The 21145-nt window shown below is 31.5% G+C and overlaps 1 protein-coding gene across 7 annotated transcripts in view; it reads right to left on the minus strand.

Annotated features, from left to right (window-relative positions):
• Fife (regulating synaptic membrane exocytosis protein fife) overlaps positions 1-21145 on the minus strand; it is a 426424-nt gene that overhangs the window by 3299 nt on the left and 401980 nt on the right. For 3 of the 7 annotated variants that reach the window (XM_071595176.1, XM_071595175.1, XM_071595174.1), the window contains exons 22-27: positions 20821-21066; positions 19441-19569; positions 12965-13055; positions 7978-8075; positions 7202-7312; positions 408-601 (exon numbers count right to left, since the gene is read on the minus strand). In XM_071595176.1, coding sequence (XP_071451277.1) covers positions 408-601; positions 7202-7312; positions 7978-8075; positions 12965-13055; positions 19441-19569; positions 20821-21066 — 869 coding nt within the window. Of the gene's footprint in view, positions 1-407; positions 602-7201; positions 7313-7977; positions 8076-12964; positions 13056-13468; positions 13510-19440; positions 19570-20820; positions 21067-21145 lie in introns of those variants that run through there. The other 4 variants (XM_071595179.1, XM_071595178.1, XM_071595177.1 and 1 more) reach the window with 3 other exon arrangements.

Here is a 21145-nt window from a genome sequence, read left to right on the forward strand (position 1 = left end):
ATGCTGCAAGCCATTCATCTTTTACTGACTGAGGAAATACTTGCTGACATTTCAATCTTCTCCTAGCAGTATCACCAAAAGAAATAAGTCAAATATTTTGGATAATCAAAATGTCTATCCCTTTTTTTCTGTAGAAGTATCTTTACGGGAAGATAAAACACCAAACCTGAGATATTCTGCAATGAGTACCAAATTAACTACTACTTAATTCACATTAATAGTTACCTAAGCATTTCCATTATGATGGTTGAATTAAATATTTTGAATGTTTTTCATACTGAGATAATGAAGAGTGTGTTATAGTACAAAGTTGAGTATTCATTGTAAAAAACAGTTTAGAATATATCTGGGTTATCATTTTTATGACAGTTTAAATAAGGTAGCGCAGAATAAAGTTTAGTCCCTACCTCCCTGCCAATGACAAAGCTCTTCCTTTGGGTTCTTTCCCACAACATGATGAGAAGTGAACGACCCAGTACGTCTCGTGCAGAATACCGTAGTGTCTGGCGGTATTGGGGTTCCATGGAACGGCGTACAACGCGGGTCTTCCTCTTTTGCAGCCAGCGTGGACCATCTCGGAGGTAGGTTTTCACGTACGTATCTGCATTATGATCAAAGGAGGAATAATGTTGAAAAAAAAAAGAGTTGGATGCATCATCAAGTATATAACACAGAAAACTAAACTCCATTTCAATGAATGAAAATATTGGTATTGCACTGGAATACACAATTTAACAAAACATTGATGAATAAATTATGAAATGTTACTACTTTTGAAATCAGAAAATGATAGAATTTCTTCATTTGAAAGGAAGTGAATCATAATAAACATACTTAGACAGTATTTGTTTAGAGAGAAAAGAAAGCCTCATGGAAATGGGCTTACTTGCAAGCAAAACATTAATATTCAGCACTTGTAGACACATTTATGATTTGATATTATGCATTACAAAAATTATAGTGCCATAACTAACAACTTTTGACATAGGAGAATGAAAATAGGTGCATGATACAAATGTAATAACTGTAGAAATTTTGGAATAAAGATAAAATAAGCTTAACAATGAATAATGTAAATATAAACAACATAAATATGTACCAACAGGAAATGAGATGAGTGGAAAAATAAACTTTTACTATAAATATTAACTTTGCTTGTCACAAGGCAAAGCTGAATCTATTTCAACTATATTTTTCAAGCAAAAAAAACAGAAAATAACAATGCAGGCAGATATATTTCAGTGCAGAACTATACTAAATAGATTTCAAATAAATGCAAAAGAATCTCATTTTATTATTCAAACATTTAAGGCATTTCAATGATTTTATGAGTAGGTAATTTATGGTAAGTGATTAACGTTTCTGTTTACTCAAACCAAATGACAATTAAATCAACCAGAGGGCTATGATAGGTTTACAGAACTGTACCAAAGATAAAAAGACTTGAGATATATAGGTAATGGTTTAACAGTCAAATGAAAAGAAAGTAACTCACAATGATGGATCAGTATGAAGACAAAGCATTAGAGTAACATCATAAAATACTTAAATTTTAATAGATACTGCATTTAACCAAAAGAATGTTAATTTATAGTGCTTAGAGAAATTAGGAATATATTTTCAAAGTGAGTTCAGTTTATGTTAGATTTAATAAGTAACAATATAACAGTTATTTCTGTCTTTAGCATTCCCTTTCAACATATAGCTAAATGAGTTCAGTCACTAGACTTAAATTTAGCCAATACCTGACATGAATCAAACAGTAAGTATAAAACAGTTTAGAGTGAATAAAATGTAAGAAAAGGCAAGCTAAGTGGCCATTAGTTTTTACCAGCTTCAGTTATAGCTTGTGTCAATGTACAAGCAACTGAAAAAAAGTAGGAATGATTATTATTTGCATGCATTTCATTCATTTAATGAGAGATAAGTCAAAAAATGCATCTACCTATGAGCTCAGAAATATACATGTGCAATATACAGCTTTTTGGAGCTTGGAATAAGAATATTAAATGATATATTAATTAAATGATTATATCCATAAGTTCTGATCCTGAAACAAACGCTCAAACTCTAAAATTTCAAATGCAATCATTCTGAAAGTCACATAACATGACTCATACGAATAAAAATTCACCTATGCAGGGCCAAGTTGGGGGATGAATTTTGTCTAAACCTGCAGTTGAAAAAGTAAAATAAAGCAATTATTCATATACTTTTGAATTTGTAAACACTCTGTTTATGGTGATTTTGAAAGGAAATTAAATAATTGAGTAATGAATTTCAAAGGTCTTTCCAATTTACAATTGGTAATTGCTTCGTAAAACTTTCACAGGAGAAAATGTGCAGTGTGGCAATACTTGGTTGACACAATTTTTAAGTCACCTGAAAACAAGAAGAAAAATTTTAGGCATAATAAACAGGATCACTTGTCACTTTTGTTATTTGCACATTAAAACCCACTGGAATGCTATAAGAGCTTTTAAGGACACTTGTTTCTGCCTGCAAAAATGAAGATGGATAAATAAAACAGTGATTAAATTAGTGATGGAACAGTGATTAAGTTTTCTCTCAATGCTCTGCATACCACCTAAACTATGAGAATAAGGAGGAAAGTTCAGAGAACTGTTTGAAAATTCATTATATTTCTATTGATATCATATTCTAGAATATTAAAATATCATAAACATGGCACACAGAAGAACCGTATTATCAATAAAAGAGATGGATTTTGGTTGATACATTTTTGTTTAGTGACTGAGTCATTGCAGAGTTGCACACATTTCATTTCCTTGTGAAAACATCAATATTAGGATTGACCGGCCTTAGAAAAAATATTATTCGCCTATTATTCTGTACCTAACATATTTCAAAGTAATTAGACCTAGGAGTGAAATAATTTTTCCAAAAATGTTCTAGACAGAACTTACACCTTTAACTATTATGAATAAGTAAGTATTTCCTCTTCAAATGGCCCTGAAAAAGTTTTCCAGTTTAAGTTTTAAAATGATCAGATAATATTTATGCAAGCATGGGTTAATCTAGCAAGCTAATAGGCATAATGAACTTATAAGACTGTAGAGCATTTTTCAAATCCAGGTTGTGGTGCAAGCTGCCAGCATACTCACAACATCTTTATCTTTATCATACATAATGTCAGCCCCTACCATGCCAGGTCAAATTACTAAAGCTGAATGCATTTATGCAATAAAGTATCTTAAAAACATTACTACCCTATTACCGTGCAATTTTTTACATGTTAATGGCAACTGAAAATAATGATGTGTTGCAGAAAAGAACTAAATCTAAGGGATACATGATACAAACTAATTAGCAATCTTTAATATGCATAATATTTGGATACATGATATTTGTGAAGATGGGTCTGAATATTATTCTGCAATGTTTATCCATGGTTTCTAATAAAAGAAATCCCATTTTTCCTTTTATGATGAATAAATTGTACTCTAAATTGGATATGAGAGATTGTAGAGATAAAATTAGGCATTGGGTATTATAAAATGGGTTGCAATGAAGCTACTATGTCCAGTAGTCAGTGATTTTTTATGTTTCAATGACATAGGCTACTATCTTAGTGCTAGTATGTAACATAATACTCAGTGATGATAAAGAATAAGAATCATTCACATAGTGCATGAAAGGTCTGTGGTATTAGTGACTACAGTCATACCTCATTTTCTGTAAATCTTTTAGTTATTCCATCATCATCACTGAAAGCTTAAGATCTTTTACTTTTAAATCCACTTTCATAGCATCCTTGTGTTCACTCTCATTAAAATGGCATTGGGCTGTAAGTAGTACAGGGCATAGTGCTCAGCTGCTGACCAGAGGGCCTGTGTTGATTTCCTGGTGACTTTGAACACATCCAGCTTCACTCTAGCTCTGTGATTTTTTAGGTACCAGATTTACTTGGGAAATTGGAGAGATCACAGGGATTAAACCTGGGACTCCCTTCCATTATACGTGACTTTCACATACCATAAGGCTTAGTAGAAGGTGACATCTATAATTGCATATCAAAGAAATATAGTGGTTGACTAGGTACTGTGATTGCACAAGTATGATCTTACTATGATTATTTTTCCTTCATTTTTTACAGTCAACACATTACTGAAAAATTTTAAGGCTCAATCGCACTCTATGGTGCTTCCACTATTTCTAGACTTTTGAATTACCCATGAGTTCTCACTTTTTCATTTCATTATAGTTCTGATATTCAATTGATATTACATTGGTGAAGGTAGCCATTGCCATAAAATAGCCAAATGTTTTGCACTTTTCATCATACTGAAAATTTTTGTAAAGGATATATATAAAACTTGAGAATTTTAAACATCTATTTTTATTGTATCTTCATCAACTCTACATGAAATCATTAATGTAGAACTTACAAGGTGAAATTTATGCTAACAACTTTCATTGGGCATATTGATGTAAAAAGTAGTCAACTGTATATCCATGTTTTAATTTTTGGAAAGTATTACTTTCTCTTGTAATATCTTTAAAATTTTCAGTTTAGTGTGTTGTAATAATCGAAGTATAGTGTGATGTTTCCTCCTCTAAAATCAACTTTTAAAATCACATTTAGTTATTATTTTTATTAACAGTCTATCAATTTAGATGACACACTCCTGACCACTTCTACATTTCTAAGCCTCTTTTTAAGTTTAACTTAACCTTTTTTTATCAAAAATGGAATAATCTTTGTTTGTGTATTCTCATTCCATCCTATCACACTGATTTTTAATGCAAAACTTGTAATTCTTGGGACTATTAGCTAACTAAAAAGCTTTATCATATGTAAATTTAATAAACTTTTTCTTGAGTCCTCTCTGACTTTAATTCCTACCTCCAAGGACTTTCCAAAGCATCTTTCTCCATTTCCTTCTCCCATATGAATTCTAAGGGCTAGTTACATTAAAAACATTAGTGCAGTCCTTTAATGATGCATTCATGTAATTTATGAACTTAAAGCTGCCTTATGATGACTATTCTAATTCATTGCTGCATGATGCTGTGATCCAAAGTGAGAAACTGAACACATTTTTTAAACTGATATTTGGGCCATGTTATTTACAATATTTCAAATCAATTGAATAAATTATCATAAATTGCGAAAGAAGAATCATTAGATATATGATATTTCTTAATAAACTGAATATCTTTGAGAAATAATTTAAAAGAGATTAATCTTAATAAATGTATGATAATTATTTTGAGAACAACTGGTGAATGTAGTGCATGGAGATATAAATTGAGGCTAGCTGTGGAGAATATTTGGGAGATGGGGGATTAGTGATCTTGACCTGTGAGAAGTGTGAGAATGGAGAGGGTTATGGTGAGGGATTTTATTGTTTAGGACTCTGAAACATCAGCTCAGGATTGACCCTAAGCCTCTGTCCACCAAAGCCAGAAGACCCCGTTCTCTGCTCTCTGTGTTCTCTGCTGTTTATCTGCTTTTGAGAGGGAAGAAGTTGGTGCTGGTGGACAACATCAGTAAGAATAGTGAATCGGATACTTATTAGTGTACTTTTTTAGTCTAAGGGTAGAAGCACAAATTAGTGGAACAGTTGTTTCAGTTGAGAATAGCTATACATTTTTCAAATGGTCACTATAGTTTAAAATCATTCAGTTAAAGCTCTTTCTGCCACATTGAAGTGCACAGTATGGATATAGAATTGGGAAAATTTTGTGACAATTTTGTTACTTGTGTTAAAAGGTCGACAGTTGACTCCTCTGAATAATAATGAGTTGAGAAACTGTAAGTAATGGAATAACTGTGCATACATTTTATTGTGTGAAATATTGTTTAAAGAATGATTGAAATGAATTATGGAATTAAAGACATTACGAAGGATAAATAAACAATTCACTAAAGAATACATGGTGGATTTTGGAGTGGTATGCTATATATATATATATATATATATATATATATATATATATATATATATATATATATATATATATATATATATATATATATATATATATATATATATATATATATATATATATATATATATATATATATATATATATATATATATATATATATATATATATATATGTGTGTGTGTGTGTGTGTGTGTGTATAAATACACACACACACACATATGGGATGAGGAACATAGTGGTTCGGTGAGTGTCGGACTACTGACCAGAGGGCCTGGGTTTGATTTCTTTTGGCACCCTCAGCTTAACCCAAACTGTGAGATTTTTTGGATCTTCCTAGGAAACTACCAAAAAAGGAGTTGGATCCTCTAATCTAAAATGTGAATTTCACGCACTGCTGAGCTTAGCACAAGGTGAGCTCTACTTTTACATATCAGATCAGCCTTTGGGTTGATAACTGAGGTTAATATATGGGATTTTGCATAATTTTCCATAATACCTCTTGTTACATGATAACTCAAGTTTTTTCACCAATGCCAATAGTTTGACATGAAATCATATTCATTAGATTATTGAGAGCAATGCAAGTATCTAGCTAAAATATGCAATATGATCTAACATGTTGCTAAAAAAAATTCAACTGGATGTGCGAGGGTTAAATTATGTTGCTGATCATTCCAATTCTGGGTCGTCTTTTTAGAAATGGAATTAATTCTCAATTTGATTATTTTATTGTTCTCTATGCTATATGTGCTCTAATTCAAAAACTTAGTTTTACTTGTGCCATGAAAGCAAAGTGTATATGCATAAATAACCAAATTGTTGGTATGTAAAAGTTTACACATAATCCATTCAAGTATTTTCTCATTTTAATGTATTCTGTTTTGCTTGGTCAAATTGTGTGCAAGAAATGGATGGGATAAAAATTATTTTTTGATGCTACTAACCATTAAAGATTATTTAAGTCTGGTAAAAAAAATTACTGGCTTCATGTTGTACACTAGTAATATGGCCTTTGTCAAAACTTTGAATCGTCTTATTCCCCTAAGTTACAAAAGCTGAACAATTAACTTTTATTGATACACAAGATCGCAATAGACTGCATAAAACATGAATACCATTATGCTGCCTCTCTTAGTTTTATTTAATGTCATGTAAGTAGTCATTTTGTGTCATTTTTTACAATGTGCTAAAATGCGTCATTCATTTGCGTGCCACTACAAAATACTTTAATCTGGGTCCAGTCAGACAAGAGTTGTTACTTCAATGGCAGGACAGTCTCACTTACCAGGAGGATAGTCTTTGGAGGCTGCAGCAATGTTCCGTGCACAGACAACCTCAACTTCAAGTTGCCCCTTGCTCATTAGAAGACCAAGTTTCACCTCTGCAGCACAAAATCCTACAAAATTAAGTCCCAAAGTAGGGATCCAGGAGTTATCATGGAAAACAACACCCCCACACCCAGGGGAATATTGTTGATTTAGAACATTCATCTCATAACACATGATTTCAATTCTTGAGGTAAATATAGTTTCATAATTAGGGAATTAGGTCTTTAGTAAGTTTTGCTTTAAATATAATTAGTTACATATATTGAATTCAACCCCTTCCATTTGAAAAAAAACTCTGAAACTCTGAGTTATGAAAGATAATAGGCCTACTTTAAGATCATTTACTGAATACCAAATGAGAATGACCGGTAAGCTGCTTTTGACTTTAATAGAATGATGTCCATAGACATTTGAGTTTCATAATATTTTGAACTATATTAACAGAGCACGCAAATCTAAGTTTGGATTTATATTACAAAATAATTTAATTGGGTCCCCATTTAAGCTTTTCACATGATTTTTCTGAATGGCTTTTGAAGAAGTCCTAATAATTTGGGAATTAAATATGATCAACAGAATCTTTAAGATAAAAAATATGAGGTATGAAGTAGAGAATGTTCCAGTCTTTGTCAGTCAGTCACTCTCTATGCATAATTGTGTGATTTTTTCAAGAAAATAACATTAAAATTTTTTATGAATTACTTCACTTTTTTCATTTTGAGATAGCACTCACCATGGCCCATACCAAAACCACGAGGCTGCACTTGCCCTGGCCCCAAGATGATACGAGTTAATTCTCTCTTGCCAGTCTCATCTCGACTTGACCTTGTGCTGCAGGACATTAAAGCATTTTTATCTATATTTAATTGTTACTCATATATCCTCCTGCTTACAAAATATGTGAATTGCCAACAATGTTACATAAAATTGTTAACTGTAGCAGAAATGTGTATTAGGTACTCATTTCTCTGCTCTTTCAATCCTACATAAACATCACTCAAGTCTTCCACTAACCAAAATAAAAGTTCTCATTAGTGAATAATTTTGCATTTAGTAAATATTGACATGTAATATGATGACACAATATACATTTTCTCAATAAATCTGCTTCCTAGAACTCCTCACTGTAAACCAGTCACATTGAATGATACTGATTACATTGCTTGTTCTCAATTTCTAGAAGATACCTATGCATTTTACAGATAATATAAAAATTAATTTGAATGTAACATGTATTGAATTTCAACCTGAAAAAAAAATGATTTGTAAATGCGTTGGCCTCAGAATTCTGTCCATTAATGGTAAAGAAAGGGATCTAGGATAAAGTTTTTTTTATTGCACCCAAAGTATCACCAAGCTAAGTCACTTGCTATTCAGCCATAATTAAACCTAGAATAACACTGCAGTACAGATTAATAGTAAGAAATTTGGGACTGTGAAATATTTGAGGATCAAACATTTTCATCACAACAAATGAAGTATCTGCTACATTTAATTATTCTACACCAATTATTTTGATATGGAATATATGCCATTAAATGTTTTGTTTTTGAGACACAAATTGGATCCACATTTAGGGTAGTAATGATTTGAATTTTACCATTCACCTGTAGTGAACCTTAAAAATGTATCTGCAAAATTGCTACCTGATGATTTTCCATTTAAATTATATTTCCTTTCCTTAAACTTTTGGGATTATGTACAGCATCTTTTGTTCAAGAAATAATGCTCAGATGTCAATAGGTAAGTTTTGGCCATGCTGGGTTCAAGCAGGTATTGGATGACAGAATTCACTTTTTTCATGAGATGTGTAACATCAGCTTGATTTAAATCCCCAAGCTCATTCCCTGGCAAGATTTCTGTGATGCTGTACTTATTAATTTATGGGAACAAGTACCATACTGTAATTTTGTAAGCACTATAGACAACATTTACTTGTTCATTAACTACTACTTTTAATTGTATGTTTACTACTAATTTTACTTATAATTTTACAAGTACTGTAATGAAATGCACTTATCACTATTCTTCCCTTAAAACCTAATGAATGATAATATCAATTTTTAAAAACATTTCTCAACAGATTTCTATGGCACATATTTGAAACAACTTTGAAGGAATATTGAACATGTCTCCAAATGGACTTTCAAACAAATAGTACCTCATTTAAGTTTCAAATATACAGAAATATAATACTAAATTTTACATAAGTAATTTCATTGAGACAATCAGGAATAGGCCATGATACTGTGAAAGACAAAGAAATCCAGCTTCTAAGCCTAAATATAAAATAATTATTATCATTCACACATAATTTTCAATTATTGTAAGACAGTAAAAATTTGAACAAACAAAACCTACACTCATGCAATAAGATTGCTAGCTATAAAATGTACATTATAACATATGAATTCAATTAAAATAACTTATATGGTCATAAAACTGTCAATAGAAGAAAAGTGCTGGGATATATTTAGCAATAAGAAGTCATAAGTATGTATCTGAAATTAATTATTACATGCAATATAAACAAATTGTATGGAGAAACAAATTGTATGGAAAAATATAATTCCTTAGGGTGCAAGTTGAAGAACAAAAAAAACTGATTCTGAATCAAATCAGTTTGCATTTTATTTCAAACATGAAATGCATAGAAACTCTCTCCTATGACTACATATCAATACTCCCCAAAATTTGGCAATCCACAGCCTCATAAACTTTTATGAAACTTAAGAAAATAGAGTGAAGTTGAGAATGCTTCACTTATTATCTTAGTGGCATAAAGATGGAATATATACATAAATCATTGGATTAAAACTACCAGATTAAAAGTTGGCAGTTTTATGATAAGCATTTGCAAATAATTTTCAGTTGTGTAGTTGACTCTATTAGGAAAATTTTGAATAATTAATATATTATGTAAAGAACCAAAATCCTGTAATTAAATAAAATGATAAAAATATCTTCATGAAATATTTTAGAGTCATACAAACTACTAATCTGCCTACTGATGCTTGATGATGAGCCTTTTCCTATAGAAAAAATATTCATCATATGAGCATAATATAAATTCATCAAGGGAAATGTTACAATTATATACCTTGCAATATTAACAATTACATATCTCAGCATTACCTTTTCTGCCTAATTTTGGATCCGCATTAATATTCATCTGCCCTTTTGTGATTATTAATATTTTGATTGAAAATATCTTTTATGCATTATAGAAATATTTAATCAAACTCTGTGTTATACATAAATTGTACCTTTGATGCTAATGTTGTAAAAAAATAGATACTTTTCTATTGGGTGACATATTATAAAAATTAATATGTTCTATGTTATTTTACAATTAATTGATACTGCTGACAGATAAAAATCTTACCATGTGTGCTGTGAAAGAGGAACACTCATATAACATTGCATCACAATGCTTTTATGTTTAGAAAAACCATAACTTTTGTCTGAAGCTATTTTGACTGCCAATGAGGACCAATAACCCTGATGCAAATCACAAATGCAGAGCTTTGCACAAGTAGCATGTTGTTGATTTTTCACCACTGAATGTGGCATTGCCAGAATTCTATTCTGATGTAGAAGTCTTTATCAAAGCGGTGTGATTAGGCAAGCGATGCAAGACTTTATATATTGCTCATCGATGGCCTAACCACACTGCCCGGATAAAGTAGGAGAGCTGAAAGGTTGGTAACACTATATCCACCCCATGGCACATTCCATGAAAAATCAACATCATTCCTTTCAATTCACTGCTTTAAAAACATTTCTTTCTCTGTATAGGTATTTCATTTCAACTGGCACTGGCTGCTATGGTCAAATTCCATGCAATGTTTGGCTCCACTCCTTATGCAGCTGAGAAATTACTACAATGAAACAGTGCTAAATGCAGCAGCATTTTTAAATTTACACAGATCATCAATTAAAAATTACATCCACAGTACTATGAATAAATTAGATTACTCATTCCAATTTTAGTTCAATACCACTGGCATACGATATTTCATTTTTTTTGGTGGGACCCACAAAAACTTTAAAGTAATTTCACAAACTGTTTAGAAAATTTCAGCATTAGCAGTTCACTAAAGAGGAATGTCAATTTACTTAACAAAATCTGAATTGGAGTTTTTCATTTTCAGTCAAAATTTATGACTGTTATATGTAATTTACAAATAATAAACATTAATATTTTTATATAAATTCATGTAAAGCTTTGAAAAAAAAATGATTAACAATCCCAGTGTAGCAGTAATTTTGTGGAATTTTCAGGCATTATTACTCCATTACCCACCATACAAGATGCAGATGAATTACAAAACACCCAATAATTTACAAAATGTATTCAGGAAAAAGATTTTTTTGGTTTTTATTTCATTAAAATATTTTTAGTTTTTATTTCATTTAAATTTCAATTTTTTCTTGATTCAAGCATCTCAAAGTTATTGAGTGCAGGTTATTTAACCAACGAGAAGATACTCTTGATATATTGCCCGAGGAGTTTACAGGCCAAATGAGTTCATTGATATGATATTACCACAGTGCATCTAATATATAAAAGATTAACTCAACCTTTCACTTTATATACTACTGAACCAATTATGACCTAAAGTCTTCTCATCTTGGGCATCACTCACTCAATAAGGCATATTTCTTTAACCCTTGGCATTACTCAACTAAAACTCTTTGCTTTTCAGGTAAGATATAATGAAATGAACCATAGTTTCAATTTCATTTACCTACACCAAAACACTTGAAAATAGGTTCTAGATTCACATTTTCATTAATTTTCTTTCTGATTGATTGTAATGGAAACATTATCAAGTTTATTAGCATAACAAGACTGCAAGTGGTCTGGTTGAGCAAATAGACAATAGGCTTTGTCATCCTTACAGTTTGATATGATTCAAAGCATGCCATATTCAATCCATATTTTTATGTTTGTTACTTATCATAGCTCTCTGGCTTTTTCTCTATCCTTAGACTCCTCATAAGATTATTGATTCCGTCTGTCCCAGGATTGTAAAGCAAATTGCCTAATATCCAATCACTTGTTACCTGTGTAGGTGGTCTGCAAATATTTGCACTTAAACATAATTTGTATTTATATTATACCTCAAATAATTTATTACTTTCAGTTATAACATACTGTTCCTAATCAAAGTACATTTAAAAAAAATTCAGAGAACCGTAAATGAAATCATGAGATATCTCAGTTGACTCATGGTCATGTGTGTGAGGTTTGAACTCACTTGATATTGTAGTTACAGTTGATACAATATGTTAAAAAAATTACAGAGACACTACAGAAAATAATTTGATGAATGAATACAATCATGAAAATTTTCTCATAAAAGTAGTATAAAGTACACAAAAAATAATAAATAATGGAAAATTTATATGCATGCATATGATTATGCAGGAACTTATAGATAAGTAATTTCTTTCCTAATGAATATTTTGATGAAAATTTGAAAGAAAATCATTGAACTGTGAAATTACAGAAAAAATGAAAAAAGACAAAAAGATTTTCTGAGTTATTTTTCAGGGAACACAGTTCATTAATCCAGGACACATTTATAATGATTCTTGAAGCCAGTTTTTCCAAGAATTCTTACAGCTAGATCAAAATCCTAACTATCTGCATGAGTGACATCATTTCAAAAACAGATTAATGCTAAAAGAAATCTAAAGGGTAATGTATTTACCTCCAGCTGTCATCCTCTTCATCATCTGAAGGTGTGCTTGTCCCATGTGGAGCTCCCAGTGAAAAATCCACTGGCTCCTTTCCCAAGCCTACTGCAGTGTTCACGAAAACAGAATTATGAGAATGGGTAAATACAAGAAAAATCCAAATTCATACACAGAATTTTCACAACAATTTTGAAAACTACACAAAAAATAGCTAAACTATCTAGTGGGTATTGTGATGCACAAGCTAACATGTCCAAGGAGATGTGGTTGAAGGTAACACTAAAAATGAAATTATGCAGTGTGAAAAAGTTTCTATCACATTGATAATCCAGCTGCAAATACTAATGTGATGCATATCACAACAAACACATACCTATTACTTCTATAATATGTATAAAGGGTGGTAAAGTAATTTTCACAATTGCAGGCATCCAATTAGGTTTCTTTTCTTTAGGAGACTAAAGGATTTCTTAGAGGGAAATCAAAAGGAATTGAGTGTACATTCATAGTTGTCTTACCATCAAATGTATGGAACCTGTTGCATTTTAGATTTTGTCCACTGTGTTGGAAGAGATATGAGAAGAAAAGAAGAGATAAACATTAAAAAGCCGAGACAGCTCTCTCCATAGAGGGTTTGGTACATAGGAGGTTGAAGAGTTGGTCATTAGGAATGGAAGGGCTGGAATGTATGGGTAGTGGTGTGGTTGGTAAAGTGTTCATTGGTAATTATGGTATGGTATGGTGAGAGAGGCTCTTCCGGTGCAGCCGGATGCAGCCAACATCATGAATAAATGTATGGCATTGTCACAATGAGTAGGTACTAGTAGTCTTGGAATTTTTGTTATATATGATTATATCAGATATCATTAGATTAACTCTAAAATTTGATCATTTATAAAGTTTTTTTGCCTCAATGAGCTGGAAAAATATTTGTAAAAAAATAAGTTTTTGAAAAAACAGTTCAGTGAATGAATGAAAAAAAATATTGGCAATGGCTGTTTGATCTATTATTCAATCAAAACCAACAACTATAGAGCAGAAAATAGAGATTTTAAGTTAAATTTTCAGCTTAAATCACCTTTAAAAAAACGAAAATTTACTCTTTGCACTTTCCTTATTTAATGAGTAGCCCAATCAGAAAAGATGAATTTTATTCTAATTTTAATATATGTTGAGTCAACAGAAGAAAAAACAGGCTAAACGAACAAATTTGATGGGCACTGCAGCTAATGATTAAATATCCGGATGGCATGCTGGTTGCTTTTTGTAGCTAACATAGAATCCGAATTGGACTCTTATTTAATTATGACCATTATGCATCTGATTTGATTAATCTGCCATTATCATGAGTTTATTCTTTTAATGCAAACTTTATAAATGCTCATGAATGAGTAACATTTGAAGCACCTAATATAAACACTGCTATAGAAAGCACAGGCACATATGATTGAAAAAATTTGAAGAGTGTGCTTTAATTTTGTCACTTGAAAGTTCCTCTTATGATGAAGAAGAGCTATTAATTAACCTAATATTAATATGCAGTTTTATGAGCCTTTTTTCTGTGATTCTGTTGTATTTATACTGTGGTTCAAATGTTATTTTTTGTTCAGACATTTTTTCTGAATAAAAATAGTTTTATACAGGTGAATGAAATTAGGTCGACTATCTTAAGGCATTATATTAAATAAGGAGCTTTGAAAATTCTAATCTTAAATTCAAAAAACATGAAAGGGATTTATCCTTGATTAAGCTATAGTAATTAAAAATGATAATCAAATTTAATGTAATAATATCTGAAAATTCTATTCTGAAAAAATTTAAATAAATAATTACTTTTAAATAAAAGGATAATAATTAGTATGTGGATAATATTAAATTACATATTTGAAAAATGATTTTATTAATATTATTTAATAAAACCAGTCATGGGTGGCAAAACTATCTATAAAATATATTATTAAGTGATGATGCTTAATATTAATTCCAAACGGTATAACAGATATTCTATTGGTATATATCTATGAATGATAAAATTAGCTAATAATATACATCTTATCAAGTTAAAACTGATGAAATAATTATAAATATTGTGAATCAGTAAACAGAGAAAAAAAACAAGGGAAATTTCTCTCTAGCTGGTTTGTTTGATAGCTGAACATAATGTAGAAATAAATGAAAAAGTTTCTCCAAGTAGCAGCTAGTAGAACAAAAAATATGCAATTTATAAAAAAATGAAATCCAAGTTTGTAGATCTTAATAATGTATTAATCAGCATTTTGAATGGCTAAGAACAAAAATTAAGAAAGGAATCATGCTCATTTTTCCATATTACTCGTTAGTGAAATACATATGTATTATCTGTAATTTGAGAAATGATATTGTCTATAAATTGAAAAATATGGCTATTAATATGAAAAATGAACAAAAATTAAAAAAAAAATATTTTCAAAAGGGAAGAACAAAATACAGTGTACAGCTTCAAATTATTAACAAAATTTAGTTTAAATTTTCTATATATACCTAATAATAATTTGTTTGAGTATTAGTAAACATTGTATTGCACGTAAAATGTTATCAATATTATTGTATAGTTAATGAAAAGAATTTATCAACAGGATGTAATACATGAGGAGGAGAATGGAAGTTTATCAGAGCCAAGAAAAAGAGAGGAATAGACCTAAGAGGCAGAAAAGAAGTGAAAAGTTATCAGTATAGGTTGTGTGCATGAACTGAAATTTGACATCTGTTAATTATAAATTATGAAATCTGTAGAATAGAGATTCCTTATTCAGCGCCTATATAATTTTCAAATATGGCATTTAATTAATACCAACATCTGAACTTTGAATTAAAAATATTCACTGTGTTTGTGGATGATTTTTTCTCAATACTTTTTAGTACAAGGGAATATAAGGGAATGCTGTCACAATTATACATGAAATGGTAGGTAATGATCATTCAAAAATATTTGGAATAGGTTTGGAACACATTTATTTTATGAATGGAGACCTGCATTCAATATTCATGTGATTATTGCCACATAGCAGACAAAAAATAGCTTCTAAATAAAAAATATCCAGAATTACCAGCATAATAATATAAATAGGTTTGTACTTTAGTGCATAAATGTGCATTATGCTTTTTAAGTAAAAATTAGCAGAGGTAGCAAAATTACTTTGTGGTGATTTACAGTGAATAGCAATTCTCAAGTTGTGTCGGCTACTGGTGATTTGTGCACATCAAAATTGCTTTGTATCAAATAAGTGGAAAGGGATATATATATTTCATTTTCAATTGTGATTGGAACATTTTGTGCAATGCGTGAAATATGCTATTACAACTGAGCAGTTATTTTAATAACACTTTCTGCCAATGATACATATGGAAACTTCATGCAAGGTGCTAAGATGATTTCCATAGCGAGTCAAAACACTGATAAATGACTTGGAATGGGCATTTAAATTTGGCAGTTTTATGGATTTAGTAAATAGGGTCAAATTTCATTTCCATTATATTGAAGAATGCTTGACAACTATAGATAAGGCTATAAGGTGCAAGAAGAATCAAGTTAGACTTGAATGCATGCAACAGTTTTTATGATTTGTTACCTAGCTAACAGTTTAACAGAATTTTTTTGGGTAAGGCACTCATTTTATGGAGACAAGATTTTAAAAGCCCCAAAGTATTTCTTTTGTAGGGCCATAGGTACCTTCCAATTCTATATTTGTATTATTTATTTTGGCAGTAGTTTGCATTTAACTATTATGGAATCAAATTCACTACATTTCACATTTACAGTTGAGTCCTGATTATCCATGGGCGCTTTGAATACAGCCTTTAGTTCTAAGGCCCTTGGCAAGTCTTTGAGTCATTTTTGGTCCTTTGTTTGTGATTGGATCCACCAATGAAAAAGGTGAGCCCCTTTTTGGCCCTTTCATAAGTTAAATGTTTCATTTTTTCAAAATAATGATTATATATTTTTCCAATTAATTAATGATGGATATGCTGAATAAGAAATTTACCTTTTCCATGGAAAAATATCACCAATATAAAAACAGTGGTTACCCATCGGTACAAAATCATCATCAAATATAGAAACAGAATAGGAAAAAATATTCTCCCTTGGTAGAAGTCAATACAAATTAGTGCTAATTATAAATTATGGGTGCACTGTCTTTGAACTTAAGCCCAGGAAATACACAGTTGGTAAGACACAGATTATGGCAGTTCAATTTCGAGATAAGTTTGTTGGCTAAGAGACAAGTTCAATCTTAGGTCAAGATTTGGTCAGACAAAAGAATTCCACTAATTGGATAGTCAGAGGTCTACTGTATTTCATAATACATATACCTGCCTATTATAATTAAGTATCACATTGATATACCGTCGTATGCCATGATTTCCATACCTGGTTGAAATATTGGGTAATCTGTGAAGAAACAAAAAGTTCTTCATTCCGAGATCTCATTTAATTTTTTTCATGAACTCATTATTGATTAAAAAGCTGTAACTTTGGAGGCACTAAAGCCTGAAATTGGGTAAACTTAGTTTACCCCTCTCTAAGTTCTTATATAATCTTTCATTTATGAAATAATTTATGCTTAAATAATGTAAATAAGTCAAAAATATGAATGTGCTAGAAAGGTGCCTGTTAAAATTTTTATATGTGATTCCTTTTGTTTAAGTACTTTGAGTTGGGAGAATTTGAAATATCTACATACTACTCATATCCTTATATATTGCATCCTACCCAAGGATGCCAGAAGAGAAAGATGTTTTTCATGAATACAACAATGGTATAGCAAGACTCTATTGGTAGGTTTTTACATCACAAATGGCAAGCTTGGCTCAAGAGATACCTAGTGCAAGGAATCAAAAATCATCAAAAGGCAGGTGATCTATAATTTAACAGGTTACTAAATGTAGTTACTAGAGGTTGCTTTTCTGAAATAACTCATAGCCATTACATATTTCTTGCATTCTAAGCTGTTGACAACAAATTAAAAACATGTCATTTATAGAATCTGCTAAGGAGGCCTTCATGAAAAATGTGGTTATGAACTAGGCGCAATAAATTGTCAAGGAACTTTCAATTTTTCAAAATGAGATTATAAACTACTCAGAATGCTTCTAGAGTTAATTTGCTGCAGAATTTAATGTGGCTTCATAGCTCTGCAGTTCTGCCTAGATTCTTTACTTCATAGAAGAGAATGAATAATGACATGACTGACCTTCACTAAGATGCTCCTTCTAACCTTTGCTTACAGATTTGCAGAGATTAAAGTCTGAAATTAATTTTACTCTTTTTATTACAAGAGTATAATGAAGATTTTGATTTAATCAGGTTTCAAACTAACAAATGCATTTATTTAACTTAAACAAAGGTCATCTTGTTTCCCACTCTGTTAGAAAAACTTTTACCTCAGCGATATAAAAATATGATTTCCTTTTCATTCAAATCAAATCTAAATGCCTTCACAGATGAAGATATTAGATATCTTCTACTATCTACTACCTCATCCTGTAGAGAATCTCATATTGCTTTTGTTCTGGCAAAAGGTTATCTAACATAATATATATACAATTTTTACACTCTGAAATTGTTGCATTGAAATGCACATTAGCGGATGACTCCGTTAAAAGTTACTGTTGCGGCATCTCCCGCAGTTTCTTTGGAATTTGTCAAAGGGAAAACACCATAAGTGTTTAAAGTTGGCTTTAACCTCGTGGACAGTGGCGCCTCGCGCACGACTACGAATGCATGTGACATTGTATGTACGGTATTTCGTCATAACATCTAGTTCCTTTAAAAGCCCCAAAATTTCAGAGTTTAAGAGGACGCCTCGGTAGCTTAAGTGGCTAAAGCACTCGACCGGATATTGAGGGATCTGGGTTCGAGTCCCAGTCAAGGCGAATGATTTTTACGCTCTGAAATTGTTGCATTGAACAGAATACTTATTTTTTCTCTTACCCTAGAGAACTTTCATTTGTACACCCATGTTCAAGTTATTGGCAATTATAGAAATGGTACAACTATGAGATGTATTTTCTCATCACTCGTGAATACGTGCAAACATGTGTTGTTAATTTGCCAAAAGAATATTATCTGGTTTAAAATTGTTTATGTTGAGTGAAATATGCTTTGATAATGCCATAAAAACAAACTAGTTAAGTTGTTTGAGAGCAGATATATTACTGAATAGGGCGTAATAGCCATATAGAATATTTGATTATATAATTAAATAATACATGTTTTAAGCTGACCACAGGTAAGCAGTTGGCAAATATATTTCCCTAAAACTGGATTCCTGAGATACTAATATGCAGTCAATTTTCAAGATTTGGGATGCTTTTAAACATAGATTAATAACTTCCTTTCAAGAAAATTTCACTCCTTTATATAAATGACATCTAGCTTTATTGTGATCCTGCTCTGAGGGGTCTGCTCGAATTTGCATATTATTCACTCTCAAAGAGTGATCAGACTTACGGCGCCCACTTTCCCTTCGGCCAAGAAGATGGCTGGTGATTTCTTCCGGAGGTGTAGATGGTTGGCCAATTGATCCTCTCCTTCCTCGAGCACTGGAGCTTCGCCTTCTTCCCAGTGGAATACTTTCCTCTGTAAAGATACCAAAAACATATTCCATAATTACATTTCTGTAAAGAGAAATTGAAAAGAAGGATCTATTTGGTGTGGTAATTAGTGTACGAATTCTGATCAGCATTGTTCACAGCGATGGCTTTTCTTGATTGGCTGTAAATGTAAATAAAAATTGAATAATTCTTACTTTTGTGCTTCATTCTCTCTTCTTGCATCTTTCATAAATTTTATCGACTTTTTCTCATAGTGATCCAATTTTTGAATTTATATACTGCCGTATCAATTCTGTTTTAATTTTTTCTTTAATTTTATATTATCCTTTTTACTTCATTTGCCATTAATCGTCAAAATGTGCATAATAAGATTTTGTTAATGGATATTTTTTTAACTGCTGGGCATAGGGTAAGAATTTTTTTGGTTTTATAACGGAGTAGGGCCATTGCTTTTGTGACAGAAATGTGGAGCAACTTTGGGACATTTGACACCCTCATCTGTGGAGATAGAAGTCTCCCATGGATGTGATATAGATTGGGGGACCTCGTATCATCTAATAATGAGCATTTCACACGAGTAGATGTTGTATACTGCCAACATTGTAAGTTTTAGCATCTTAATATTCCAGCATTGGAATCACAGAGCATCCTTGGAATATTTGACCCCTTCAGGAAAGATAAGGACCTTTTATCCTCTGTAAATGAATCTGAATTTCCAAATAAGGGGGACAATATCTACTGTGGAAATTGCTGCATGGGCTGTCAGGGCATCCCCTTTGTGAACTATAAACACATCAAAAGTTAGTCTCTCTCTGCATCGGTGCAGTATAATAATTTTATTTCTAAAAGGTCTTTGTTTAATTGCTTCAAAGCACAATGCCTAAAAAAATGATAGCTAGTTCATCAAAATTTTCAGTAAATTATTATAAATAATGACATTTTACTGATATTTTTCATAAAGTCTGCATTTCTCATTAAATATTCTGGCAATATTTGCACAAATTTAGGTAATGACACATTGCACTCAAATGGTAAAAATCTTAGGAAGATAAGGAAGATAATTAGGACCATGTTCTATAATCTGTTATGTTTTATAGTAGCTCAGTGATACTGTCTCACTTTAGTCTGTTCTTGAAGCATGTTTACTTCCATTAGTATTGAAACCAGCACCACTGGCAAAATTGTGACCTATTTTTCTTTCTACTTCTGATTCCCACTGAGCAAAGCTATTGCTCATTTATTTGGATTGCCCAATCATTACACTCAGCAGCCTAACCTTTCCCCTGCTCCGATGATTGGAAGGAGCTCCTCCTTGATCCTGGGAGTGATCGAGAGAGGTCCACTGGTGTGATTGCTCCTTCGGCCGTGATATCCAGCTGTTCGGATTGGCTTGAGCCACGCCTTTTTGTGGTCCCAAGGGTGAGGGCAGCCCATGCTGCATCTGGATGGAGCAGGGAGGTGGGTGGAGAATCCAGATTTGGTGCAATCCCAGTTGGAGGAGATGCATCGCCACCAGCCTCGTCTATGAGAGAAGAACAAAGTACCTTCCTTGCAAAATATTCTGATAAAACACCACCCTGAAAGTCATCTCTAAAAGAGGC

Source organism: Hetaerina americana, unplaced genomic scaffold, assembly GCF_022747635.1.
Source record: "Hetaerina americana unplaced genomic scaffold, ioHetAmer1.1.p SCAF_7, whole genome shotgun sequence".
Lineage (NCBI taxonomy): Eukaryota > Metazoa > Arthropoda > Insecta > Odonata > Calopterygidae > Hetaerina > Hetaerina americana.